Genomic DNA, 14,286 nt, shown 5'->3' with positions numbered 1-14,286 from the left:
TGGATGGTCCATAGCGTGTCACTGGGTGACTTCCTGTCCTGGAAACTTCCCTCCAAAGGAGGGACAGTCTTCTATTTCACTTATAAATCAAGTTAACTCCTATTCTTTGACTTTAAGAAAATAACCTCTCTCTTCCTCCCAGCAAATTTCTTTCCCTTGGTCTCTGCATTTGCTCACACATGATTCTTGTGATGGGAACAGTCAGAAGAGTATTAAACTTCTTGAATAAAACTACAAACCCTGCAATTCAGGAGACACACTTGTATGGAGCCCTTGCTATGTGTGAGGAAGCTTCCATGTGTTAGTTCATGGAATCCTCACACTAACTCTGTGTGGTGAGTCTTCCTGTTCTCATATTGAGGTTGAAGAAATGGATGCTCAGAGATGGCGCCTATCTGGCCCAAGATCACCCAGTACTGCAAGTGAGATTTATACCATGTTGGGCTGACTGTAGAACACCAGTCTTTAGGGACCACACTGCCCCACCTCCGCCTCTCTTAGGCCTTCCATCCAGGTTATGAACCTTGAAAGGGAAATAATATACTTCCTACTCTGAAAATAACAGAAGAAAGTGATTATATAACTTTAATGGTAAATGTTGTATATATGTATCCCAATTTAAAATAAAACCATGAAATTTTCCCTGTTGATCATTTTAAGTGTGAGAAACACACATTTCCATGTCTTTTTTTTTTTTTAAGACTTTATTTGTCAGAGAGAGAGAGAGAGAGCAGCAGGCAGAAGGAAAAACAGGCTCCCTGCTGAGCAAGGAGCCCCATGTGGGGCTCAAACCCAGGACCCTGGGATCATGACCTGAGCCAAAGGCAGAGGCTTAACCAACCGACTGAGCCACGCAGGCATCCCCGTATTAAAAAGGGCCAGAGTTGGGATCCAAACACAGGATTCCTGACTCCTAACCTAGGGTTCTTTCTTCCACTACAATATACACCATTTTGTGAGTCAAAAAAGGAATTTCCGGCAGTATGAACCTAATGCTTTGGGATCAAATGAGAAGCAGGTGGGGAGAATGGTGGGCTCACATCTGTACCCTGACGTCACTCAGTACAACTCACGGGAATGTTTCTCTGTTTTGTTTAAGGTCTAGCAGTTAAAGTCTGGTCCGGGGTTCCAAGGAATGCTTATTAATTTCCTAGGACCTAAGAGCCAGATTCAGTTCCTGGGAGGAACTTTCATTGATTTGACTTTATTTCATTATTCCCACTTGACATATAGTTTTAAAACCAAGAATGCCCACCGGGCTGTGAGTAAGGATAATCCCCAGTGAATAAAGAGCAACACTCAGAAGCTTTGCTTTAGACATTCTTAATATATTTTTTATCTACGTATCTTTTTATCTGTCTGTATTTGCTTATTGCTTTAATATAGGTTTTGTACTTAGGGAGAACCTATTTCTCCTCCAAACACCAACTGCATGAAACAGCAGGTTGTACGTCACATGGCATCGACTGTGAATGAGCCCATCACCCCTTCCTCCCATACTTCTGCCTTGTCGTCATCCAGGAATGAAAGTGGTCAGGAAAGGGGGAAAAAAAATCATTCAAGAATTTACACATTAGAATGCAGGTGAACTTCAGTCGTGGGAGACTTGTACAGGGCGGGCTCAATTTTACTTACAACTCCAGACAGAACTGCATATACATGGAAGTCCTTATGTGTTCAGTCTCATGTGGCGAGGCCGTCTCCCTGCCCCCCACTGGTGCATGCCAGCTTTTTCTCTTGCGTAAGCTGTGAACTCTGTTGAGCAGAGCTCATATAATAGCTTCAGAGTTCTTAGCATCTCTGAAAGAGAAGGGTCAGAACACAGAAGTACTGGGTGTTGGATTTCTTGGGCGCTTGAAGGATTTAGCAGACAAGTAAAGTGTTAGTTTAGGGACAAAGATCTGGGGGATTCTCAGAGGCAGCAGGCTGGGGCACGAGGGCTCTGAATTCAGGATCTTGAATTCCAGTCCCAGCTCTGTTGTTTTACTGACTTTGCAACTTTGAGCAAGTAAGTCATTTGACTCCTCTGAGCCTTAGCACTTGCATTTATATAAAAAGGAGATTATAATATTTTACTGTCTTTGTGACTTTTAAGATGATGTATTCAAGTTATTGGGATGCAGAAGGCACTCGACCAGTGGTGGCCATGATGACAAGGATTCATCCACTCATACAATAAATATTGAGCCCCTTGACGTGCCCTGTGCTGTTCTGCACACTGGGGCTATAGCAGTGAATGAGGCAGACTCAAATCCCTGCCCCCGTGGGGCTGATGTTCTAGTGGAGAGACGGACAATAAACAAGATACACAAGTAAAACATACAGTGAGTTAGATCATGATTTAAGCGCTAAAGAAAAAAGATAAAGATAGGACGGAAAATAAGCAATATTAGGGGAGATTGAGATTTTAGAGGGGTGATCAGGAAAAGCCTCCCCCAGAAGGTAAATTTGTGTCAAGTCTTAACGTAAGTGAGGGAGAAAGGCAAATGATTACCTGGGGGCCCAGCAGGCACAGGAACTGAGATGGGAGTGTGCCTAGCAAACTCCATATGTCCCCGGGAATGGAGGTGAGGAGGGTGGGCGCTGGTATTGAGTAAGCAAAGGGGAGAGCAGTAGGAATTTGAGAGGTAAGGGGGCCAAATCCAGCAGGTCCTTGGTGCAGAGATGGGGAAGACATCGGTTTCTACCCCGAGCGTGATAAGTAGAGTCATGCTAAGAGGTGTGACCTGATCTCATTGAAATTGTAACAGGGTCACTAGGTTACTGCCTAGCGCATGCTTATAATTATGGTAAACCTGAAGCCAGCGACCTGAGATGGAAAACAGGGCTGGGGAAGCAGAGAGACACAGCATTCGAGTAGGTTGGGCACAAGCCCCGGAGAAGCAGAACATGGGACCAAGCCACAAATGGGAGTGTTGCTTTTGTTCATTTAGACTGGGCTAGTCTAAATGACTAGCCCAATTAGTCTATTGGCTAGGGTGCTGAGGGAGAGGGAGGGAGAAGGGCCTGGCCTCCCGCCCCTCCACGCACCACATCCTGCCGCGGGTACCGGCACACACCACTCCCCATCTGTGCCTATCCCTATGTTTGAATGTATTTCCATCAGCACGCACCATCTAGCACCAAATTTCTCTCTTTACAAGTCAGCTTCCTCACATTTGTTCAACAAATGTTTGTCAGTCAGCTATTATGTGCAGGCGCTCTGTTAGGTGCTAAATGTACAGCAACGTGAAAGATTATAAATAGTTCAAAAGCCAATCCCTCACGGGGTCATCAAAGAAAAATCAACGTAATCCTATAGGTGTGGATCCATTTAGGAATTGAGAAGGAAAAGGGTATGCTCATTTCCCAGGGGCCTACTCACCTTCTCCGTCGTTTGTTCGCTGAGGGATTTCCCACCAGCTGTAGACAGGGTATTACCTGTGCACAATCACATTCCTGGAATAAGTAAATTCTCTGCAGGTGAAATTGGACAAACAATGCCAGTGACCTCTTTAGCCGCTCAAGTATTCGTCCAAAGGTTTAAAATAATAAGCTTCATTTTTCACTCAGTCTTGTTGACAGACAGTATCAGCAGGGCTCGGGGTTAGAAGAAGTGTAATCCTCTTTGATGAATAGTTCAGGAAAATTATTGTTAAGCCTTCTGTAAATATTTCTCTGAAGTCATAGTAGTGATTTTAGATAAACTGTGTGAATAATTGACATAAACTTAAGATTTATACATTTGGTTAGTCTTGGAATGTTGAAATCAATCATGTCATTGCCAGAGCATCAGCCAAAGTACCTCAGTATCTCAATTTATCGTCGGTGATAATAAGCGCAGACAATGATACAGATTAAGGTAATTCACAGCCTTGTTTTGGCCAACAGTTTCAACTTTCTTGGTAACCAGGTTTGTTACCCAAGTGGTCAACAAACGGAATTCCACAGACGGTAATGCTACCAAATAGAAAGTTGGCAAAAGGACCAGCAGCAGCAAAGGAGGAAGAGGGCGTGGGGGTCCTACGTGTCCACAAACTGATAGAGCGGGCCCTGAATCTGGCAGCTACAAAAGTTAGATCAGACGTCCACACTTCATGCCCTGCTGGCTCAATTCAAGGCCTCACTTGGGCCTTTTGGGTCTCTACCTTTTGGAGTAGAGCCCCTGGATGTATCTGAGTACAGAGCAAAACTCCCAGGGCTCCTCTGATTCCCCAGAAATTGCCTGACCTCCTGGAGAGAGTTATTTATATGGATGAATTTAAGCACCCTGAGTATACGAGGAATCCAGGCTTGTTTTTATCACGGAGGCTCTCTGATCTACCTCAGTGCATGTGTACGCTGTTTAATACAAAGGTTTGAATTAAATTAAGAATATACTAGAATGTAAACTCAATAAAGGAGAGAATACAGTTGGCTTCCTTCACTGACATCTATCCAGTCCTAGAACAGTGCCTGACACATGGTAGATCCTCAAAAAATATTTGTGGTTAAGTGAAGGAATGAGTATATGTTCACCAAGTTTCTGATCTCAAGCAGTTTAAAACCTAGAAGGCAGCAAAAGTCGTCATCAGAAATCTCCCCAGCAAAGGTAGTGATTGTAGGTTTTTTGAAGAGAGGTAGAAATCATTTAGAGGAGACAGAGTGAGAGAGAGAGCGATTCTGTCTGGCTTGATGAGGTTTTGTAATGAAGGAGGGGTATTTGTGGGGAAAAGGAGGAAGAGGAAAAGAAAAATGGAAAATACAAGATAGGGGCTTATGTAAAAGAGCAGTGTTTGAGAAAAGACCCAAAAGTCATCTCTGGTAATAATTAAAGCCCCAAGACAGCAGGAACCAGGAAGAAAGAATATGGAGAAATTTGAGAAAATATAAGAGAATTAAAATACAGTAGGTGCCTAACTAATATTTGATAATCAAAGGCATTTCAAAGTCATCCCAGCCCCCACTTTTTTCAATTTTATAAATAATTATATTAATTGACTTTTTAAATGTAAACATCTTAAGCCTCAAAGTTCTGTGCAAAGTGAAGAGATTATGGGAAACTGCAAATACAAAGGAGTAGTTGTGAGAACAGTGAACAACAGTGAAACTCTAGGACATTCTTCATCCTGTTTGCTTTCACATAAATCAGTCACGAGATGGATATAACATAAAATATCCAAAGGAGCTTTCTTGACTTCCTTTTTTATATAAGAAATCAGTAATTTCCTAGGCCTTGTTTCATTCTCATTTTGTTGAAAATGTGGGCAAATAATACAGAAAGGATTTGGTTCCACAAACTGTAACGTGAGCAGGACCAAGTCTACAGTGCTCTTCATAGTACACAGCCTCTGGCTCTGCACCTGGCACTCAGTAGATGCTCAGCAAACACTTGTTGAAGGAACCCAGATGTCGGGGGTCCCGTGTGCAAAGCTCCGGGGACGTAAAGACGACACAAGTAAAGAGAGAGTCATGGCTCCCACCTTCAAAGGGTTGAGAGCCCAGGCTGGGGGTGAGGCGGCACTATGGGCAGGGAACAGGCATGGACAGACACCGCCCTGCGGGAAGACGGGTGAGGACCACCGGCAGCACGCTGGAGGAGGACTGGCATAACACGCTATTTGGATGCCACGTCACAGTTTCCATGTTATTTTACTATCGGATTCTCTAAAAACGGGGAAAAGTGGGGTTACTTCTTAAAGGACAGATGGCGGGGGTAAGGGAATGCGGTGGCGTTGATGAGAGGTCTGGAAAAGCTTAAAGGAGACAGGATTTGAACATGGCCTCAAAGGATGGGTAGACATTGGAGGTAACCTTCACCGAAGACATGCTTGTGCCAGGCTGAAGCACTTCCCTTGCTTGCTCAGTAAGTGATGAACTCGGTCCTCACAACGATCTCCGTGGAAAGCTCTGTCTTCTTACAGAAGCAGACACAGAGGAGCAATAAAGTGCGATAAGCCACTCAAAGTCACACAGCTAGTGACAGAGCCATACGGTCTGGTTCCAGAGCACCGGCTGTTAACCACACCGGCATCTCGGGTTTTGTATGGGGGCTCAAGGGTGCGACAGGCATGGGGAGCAGTCCAGGTAGAAGGAAACCCCGAGCTGCGGGTGCCAAAGCCTTGTGGTTAGAGTGAGCCCAGTGTGTTTGGGAATGAGTGCGTTGATAGAAGGTTGGAGAGAAGATTAGTAGGATGAGAAGGGGAGAAAGGCAGGAGGAAGTGATCAACAGGGGATGGCTAATACACCATGTTACATTCACACCAAGATGTTACAGAATATTTTATGAATGGAAAGTTCTTCATGACATATGATTTATGAAAACAATAGCTACCACTTTTTAAATCTTACCATAGGCCAGGAGCTGTGTTACCCAGCTCGTGTGGCTTACCTCATGAATCCTCGAGGCAGCTCTGTGGGGCAGGTGTGATTATCCCCCATCTGTTATCACAGATGACGAGTCTGAAGCTTAGACCTTGTAAGTGACATCCCCTTACTTACGTTCTCTGTCTCACTCCTCAAACTCAGAACCACCAGATAAATAAAATAAAAGCTAGCAAGGGCCAAACTTACAAATTCATTATAGGAATTTGGTCCATTTTATATATATTAAGATCTATCGAAGGTTTTTTGAAAAAATGGCCAATTCTAGTGAGTAATAATTGAAAAAAGAGAAAATATGGGTCAGGTTTTGTTAATGTGATTTTTGCTTTTGTTTTATTTTTTCTCTTTTTATTCTCTTTCATCATTATTGACATTCCACAAGCATCCATTGGCACATGACAACTGGACCAAGCATTATTTCGTTCTGTTGGTTTCCAAAATACGTCATCAACTTCTAACGTACTGTAATCAGTTGTTTGTTATATTTAGCATTTGCTTCCCCACTCCTACCCTCAACACCAGACGAGCAACGGTTTCTGTTTTGTCCACTGTTACAGCCTTGGCACCTAGGACAATTTCTGGTATAAAGCAGTATTGAATCACTTTGTTGAATGAATTATAATTTTTCAATAGACTTTATTTTTTACAGCAGTTTTAGGTTTACAGCAAAATCAAGTGGAGTAGAGAAAGTTCCCAAATGTCTCCTGCCGCCCCTCCCTTGGATACAGTCCCCCATTATCAACATCCCCCACCGGAGTGGAACATTTGTTATAGTCAATGAACCTACATTGACTCATCATTATCCCCCAAAGTCCATGGTTTACATGACAGTTCACTCTTGGGGTTACACATTCTATGGTATAATGTTGTGTACCTATCCTTCTACTCTCATACAGAGTAGTTTCACGGCCCTAAACTTACTCATCCCTCCCATCCCCTAACCCGGACAGCCACCGATCTCGCTACTGTTTCCATAGTTTTTCCTTTCTGGAATGTCATGTAGCTGGTCTTATGCAGTACGTAGACTTTCACATTGGCTTCTGTGACTTAGTTATATGCATTTAAGGTCCTTCCATGTCTGTCCACGGCTTGATAGCTCGTTTCTTTTTAGTGCTGAATAATACTCTATTGCTTAGATGTACCACAGTTTACTTATCCAGTGAATTATAATTTTAGAACAAAAAATGAGATAAGAACTCAACTTGTGAAGGAATAACACAGTTGCTTTGAGCGGACTTTGGGAGTTGAAGCTGTGAAGGGGTAGAGGTCATGAGCGGAATGGCATAGAGTCTTTTGGATGGAAACTGAGTTCCTTCACCTCTTCGGCTGATGTTTCTGAACACCCTCTGTGGGCAGGCAGGGTGCTGGGTGCTAGAGGGTGTGGAAACAAGAGGCAGTCCCTGCTTCTCCCCCCATCCTCTGGGGTTGGCTGCCAGGGGGCGTGGTCATAACCGGTCTGTCGGGCTCTGCAAAAGTCCAGCGTGGCCTGGACAGCTTACTTAGGGCTCTCTCCTGTCTCTGAGCAGATTGAAGAAGGGGGCAAAGCAGACCTGGTGAGCTCCAAACTGCGGGCCGGGGACGAGGTGGTGCACATCAACGAGGTGGCGCTGAGCAGCTCCAGGAGGGAGGCCGTTTCCCTGGTGAAAGGATCCTACAAGACCCTCAGGCTGGTGGTACGCAGGTAGGCTGTACGGTGCCTCCACTCTCCCTCCTGCAGCTGCCCCCACCCTGCCCCACCTCCTGGCAAGAGTTGGGACCAGTAGCTTGTTCTTTAAATCTCCCTGCATGGATCCTTGAGCCTCCCGCCCTCCCCCTCCCCTGCCCTGGTTTTTTTCCTTATCCATCTGTGGCATGTGAGGAGGAAGCTGAGTGAAGACGGTTCAGACAAAGGTGTTTCAGACACACTTTCTTTTGAAACAATGACTTTCCCAGCAGGTATCGGGCTTGGCACAGCTCTGCCTCACGGTACTTCCTAAGTGTCTGGGTGTAATGCAAAGTGACTCCGGTCCCAGATGTGGTCAGAGGTCTACGAGGCCTCCTTTCATTGTGGAACTAGAGAAAGCAGTTGGCTTGGAGCTTCAGGTGGCATTCCTCTAGCCTCACCTACGCCACAGCGGTCAGCAAAACAAACACATTCCTTCTTTTGTTTGCTTTGTCTTGTTTTCCTGGTGGTGCCTCTGGTGATGACTCTTGGTGGCTCTTGGAAAAGTTTTGGGTTGTGATTGGTTTTAGTGCCTTAGAATAAGAAGCGTCCTACTCCTGGGGAAACCCGCATCCTGGAGGAGGAAATTATTTGTATAAAGGGTAAAGGAGTTAAAAAGAATTTTTTTAACACTATGACAAACCAAGCACTGCCCCGGTGTTTTCCATACGGTAGCTCATTTAACCTCTAAAGAATCTGGTGAGACAGCTATCACTATCCCCACTTACGGGCAACAGGTTGCTGAAATGACTGAAGGTAACAGAGCTGATAAGTGGAAGAACCAGAAGAGAATGTAGCTACCCTTGGTTCTGCGTCTCCCTGCCACTTGACAGTCATTACCGTGACCTCCTAAGCCCTAGGCCTGCACATTTTGCTTATTTGGATATTTCTTCACTAATCAGGTTTTGGCTGTCTTACGTGGCAACTAAATGTTATAATATTTGAGAAGGTTCACATTGGCTGGAAATCTAGGAGTCATTCATCAAGCTACACTATTTTCAGGATGTGAAAATTTAGCTCATCTTTTCATCACTCATAAGAGACTCTCTCATGGGACCATTCACTCCTACACTCACGCATTCCTCAAACTTTACTGAGTGAACCCTTGCTGAGGGGACCAGCAGCTCCTCCCAAGCACAAAAACACAGCCCTGGGTGTGGTCTCACCAAGTCCCCAGGTCTAGTGACTCTCCTCAGTGCTGGGCTGTGTCTGGCTTCTCTTCAGGGCCATCTAACCAGACATGGCTTCTCTGGTGGCCAGGGATGTAGAGTGGCTCAAAACGTAAGAGTTCGATCAGACCCAGGGCTGATATCATTCCAGGGTCGTCTAGCTGTGTGACCTTGGGCAACTTACCTCATTGAAGATTTAGTTTCCTCATCTTTAAGTATCTACAGGGTGATTGGGAAGATGAAATGAAATACTCTGCATACTCATGGCAAGCGCCTGGTAACAACAGGTACTGCTGCTCTTCATCTTATTGGCCAACTCCAGGCACAGGCCCATTCCTTACGGGCCAGATTTTAGTAAAGCAGTCATCTCAAACATGGCGGCTGATTTCTCAAGCAGATGTGTAGGAAGTCCCAGAACCATGAGACCTAGTCCATGTGTCCAAAGGACTGTTGAAGGTTTTGAAACTCGCTTTGGCATTGGCACCCAAAGCCCAACTTTAGAACACTGGCATTTATCTACTGGGGAGTGAGAGTGGAATCCATACTCTTGATTTGTTTTGATGGGACTCTAGTGATAGATTAGCTTCTGGAGAGGGTTGCTCTGTTTCTGGCTATGAAAAGTAGTCATGCTGGCTTCCTGTTCTGCCTTCTAGTCAATGATGACATGAGATCTGAATTACTTCTAGCAGAACAGGAGACAGTCCTGGGGTTGAAATCTGGCCTTGTCATTCGCAAGTTGTGTGGCCTTGGACCTCTCTAAGCCTCAATTTTTTCATTTATAAAATAGAAATAATAATTCTTGCCACAAAAGGGCATTATGTGGATTTAACGGATAAAGTATAAGTACATAGTAGGTGTGTAATATTTGATCATTATTATTCTGGATTGGGTTAGAGGGGCATGTGGCAATACACAGGAGTATTGCCATAGGGCCAAAAATGCTGATTGCCTGATTATCAAGAAGCCCTCCTCACCACCACACCCCACCCCCTTTATTCCCTTGGTGAATTTACTATCATTAAGGGGCTGGTTGGCAGCCTTACAGGTACAGAACTGGTCATGACAGCACCCAGGAGTTCATGAAATTTAGGAATGTTAATTTATATTATCCAGATATACCTTATCTGACAGGAAAACTAAATAAGAAGTCTGACCATAATGAGGTCAGGTGGTTGCATGGTGATCTCCTTCAGAGTGAAAGGAGTGGGGCTAAGGCCCCAGCACATGCTGGCCTTTGCTCTGATGGCCCAGTTTCCCCTCGGGACATGTCTGCCAGGTGGCCCAGATGCTCACACTGGTGAGTGGGGACCCTTTCCCCTCCAGACGGCATGACATGCTGCCTAAACCCTGCTCTCCTGTCTCATTTCTTCCCTGTACCTCCACACCAAATCCCCTTCTGATTGACACATTCTTTCTTTAGATATGCTAATGTAATCGATAAGGTTACTGAAGATCCTTGCAGTCCCTGCTTCTGGTATGGGAAACATTTCTTCTCTAAGATGCCTTTTGAATATGTCTTATCTCATCTATTATGCCATTGTTTTTTATAATGGAACTCTCAGAGTTTGAGGAAAAGAAGGCTGTCTTTACTTCTTGCACATACTGAGAGATGGGGATTATAAACTTACCTTGGTAGACACGGATGGACATTCCTCCCTGACCTTTCAGAGAACTGGGTAGCAGCAAGCCCCTTTGCTCTGGATTAATCTGGCTTTGTATTGAGTAGAGTCCTCATTTTCTTGAGAAGTCTTGTCTTTCTACGTAGGCCCAAGTCGGGTCCTGAGATTTCACTTCCTTCAACCTATTCATGATAGAGTGACTTGTATATTTCATTCATTAACTTTCCTTCTTTTCTAAGTGATCTCCGTACTTTTAAAAAACTTTGAGGTGGCTTCCTGGAAATATAATTGGAGGGTCTGTTTTCTAGAGAAATCATTTGCGTAGTGAAAATTTACGTATCAGCAGCTCTAGCTGTACCCTCCTCTTTTTCCCTTTAAAGTTAGTTTTGGGTGGGTGAGGGCAACACCTCCATCCATCATAAAAATGCCAAGAACGTATGTAGAGCAGAGAAGTGGTGTTTATGTAAATATTGAGGGTGTCTTCCCCAGTGACCAAAAACGGTCAAAAGTAGAAACACCTTCTTTAAAGGCTACAGTGACAAGAGAAATGCAAAGTCTCAAGTGAGTTGTGGGTCAAAGACCTTACAAGATCTGCTGACCAATGACTAAGGCAGAGTTTAGTCTTCCAGGAACAGGGAGTGAAGGGGGAGTGTGCATGGTGCGGGAGCCCAGAATGTGTTGGATGTTGGATGCTGGGTATACGAAGAGGGAAGGTCTACAGTTAGTGATGGATAGATGGAGAAGAATGCTAAAATAAGAAGTGGGCCAAAGAAAAGACCTTCCAGAAGGAAAACAAACATCTTCTAGCTAAAGGAAAATCGAAGAAGGAAAACCTTTGTGGAATGCAAGGACGGTACAAAGGATTTAAATGAGGAAAGCAGACATGTACACAATTAAGAGTCAATACTCCAAACCTTCTCTAAAATCAGTAGAGACTTTGTCTGGCAGGTATGTGTGAAATACAAGTCTTAGAACCAAGTAACTGTTAAAATGGAAACAAAGGAAAAGATCTTAAAGTTTAACTTTCCTGAAGGTGATGCCAGGTGCTTTTAATACACGGAATACTCCCTGCTATTCGCAAATAGCCTAAAATTTTAATTAAAAAAATAAGAGGTAACAATTCCACTTCAGAATAGACTGTTGTGGTTAATTGTTGGGTATTCATCTAAACTCCTGTTCTTGCCCTGAGCTGGGACTTTGATCTCTATCTTGAATGGGATAATCAGAATGGCATTGTGACCAATGGATCTGGAATCCCAATTTTGATCACCCCACAACCCCCATTTTTCTTAGCAAATCCAACCTCCCACCTTCTGCATCAAGGTGCTATTTTTTTCCCAGTATCATCATATTCCTAAATTTGGTATCAGTAGTTTGTTGGTCTGTGTAGCTAAGAAAAATTCTGGGGTATATTCCCGGTGTTTTGTCCTTGTTCTGCGAGGCTTATGTAGGCCACGTGAAGCCACATAAAAGTCATATTTCATTCTTTCTAGGAGAGAGGATGCATGAGGCAGTGATGCAGGTTTGAGGCTGCCTAGGTATGAAGTCTGATGGCTGTAGGTCCTAGCTCTGTGACCCTGGGCAAGTCGTTCAGTCCGTCTGAGGACTGTGAGAATTAAATGAGAAATGCATATATACAGCACGGTGATGAGATCTCCTGAAAATATAATGCATATTTGTTAAGTAAATTACCTCTTGTGAGAAGCCTACTTTAACCTCTAGAACACAGCATACGATTGGAGGGCCCGGTTAAGGGGAGGCCTGTGGTGGGGAAATGGTCTTTCTGGGCATAGGAGGCTGTATGCCTGATTGAGAACAGTAAACGGTGGGTGGGGAACAGCGAGTCCTTTCCAGAATGAGATCTTACTCCTAAACCTTCCCGGCGTTTCTGCAAATTTCATCTAGCATTTCCCTTTCCATTCATTTATGCTATGAGTTGACAGTGTTGGAAGGGAATGTTTTTTGTTTTGGTTTGGTTTTCTTTGTTGTTTTTTATTTGACGGTATGTGTGTATGTGAGAAGCAGGAGTTGATCGCATTTTACTGGGAAGAGACTGAAGAGAAAAGAGGGTTGAATTAGAGAAGAACAATAAGCGTCTGCCTAACATGTGTGAACTGCCGCGCGTAGTGGGGCCGAAGTGGGAATCCAGGTTCTGTCACCTTCTGGTCTGCAATTCTGCCTGGAGGAGGAAATGAGGGAACTGCATCCATAGATGTGTGGGGACTGGCCCACGGCCACTTGCTAGCAGCCCACGTGAGAAGCTTGGTCTCTGAGAACATAGGTCTTGGGGCCTCTTGGCACTTCAAGTAGTGAACTAATGTTTCTACTCACCGCCTCCTCCGTCTAGAAATATGTGTGATGCTTAAAAAAAAACAGAGAAAAACCAAAATTAGAAAAACCCCATAAATTGATTTTTAACTCATCCAGGAAAAACTGTTAAATGAAGAAGTGATTCCCACTGACCCTGAACGTCCTGTGGGGTTCAGATCAAATGCAGGTCAGTGCTCTGTCTCCGGCTGACTTGGGCTTCTTCATCAGCCTCTGGAAATAAAACTATTTGTTGCTTTATAAGTGCTTCCTCCCTCTAACAAAAATGGCAATGAAATTAAGTTTACCACAACCCTCGGGCCCACACTCCCCCCAAAAAACCCATCCCACATATCTGACGGTTAGCAGAACAGTTCTTTTTATAAACGGGTGGGATGACATTATTGGAATGGAATGGGATGGATGGGTGGCTCACACATTTGCCACTTCTGTGTCAGATTTCTGCAACTCTTTTTATGTCTAGATTGAGTTGTGAAACTATAGCTCACTTAGGATTTGCAAGTCAGTGATGTCAAAAGAAGTATCTGGTAATGAACAGAATGCATTTTAAGGCCCTCTTAAAGGATACAAAATTAGTGCTATTAACTATTAATTTTAAAAAAGGATTTTGCAAATCAGTTCGTTTTCAACTCACGGATAAAAGAAAATAATTTCTTGGAATACTATTACTATCCATTCCCTACCTCCTTCACACTATTCTGCTATCCCCCCTCTCCTCCCCACCACCTGCCTGAGTCTATTCCCTTAAAAAGCATCTATACTCTTAAAGCAGCTTACTCTGATTAACCATCTGATGTCCCTTTTGAACTATTTTAAAGCAGTTTAAAGAAAGAATTTATTAAGAGCTTTAAAGAATAAATTGAACAGAACTCCCTATTTTCAAAGCAACAAAGTTTGAAGGGTGGGTTGAAATTTTCTGGAACATAAGAAGCATCTGTATTTTTTCCTTACAAACTGACAATCTCTAAACCAGATTACGCCAGCACCAAGTTGCCAGTGCTCGGGTATGACATGGTAAGCAGCATGCCCAGGGGGAGTCCCTGTCATTGCGATGCCAACCTCCTCCCTGCTGTTTTCTGACCGTGGTAGCATGGGCACAAATCAATCTCTCTGAGGCTAAGTTTCT

At 44.0% G+C, this 14,286-nt stretch overlaps 1 protein-coding gene across 1 annotated transcript in view; it reads left to right on the top strand.

The window, feature by feature from the left end:
• Positions 1–14,286, top strand: part of SHROOM3 (shroom family member 3) — a 303,549-nt gene that overhangs the window by 101,074 nt on the left and 188,189 nt on the right. The window contains exon 3 of the mRNA XM_019805421.2: positions 7,869–8,023. Within this exon, the coding sequence (XP_019660980.1) occupies positions 7,869–8,023 (155 nt within the window). The remainder of the gene's footprint in view (positions 1–7,868; positions 8,024–14,286) is intronic.

This window comes from Ailuropoda melanoleuca, chromosome 11, assembly GCF_002007445.2.
Source record: "Ailuropoda melanoleuca isolate Jingjing chromosome 11, ASM200744v2, whole genome shotgun sequence".
In the NCBI taxonomy this organism is placed as follows: Eukaryota; Metazoa; Chordata; class Mammalia; order Carnivora; family Ursidae; genus Ailuropoda; species Ailuropoda melanoleuca.
Note: the sequence above shows the minus strand (reverse complement) of the source record. Positions and strands in the feature narration are given on the sequence as shown.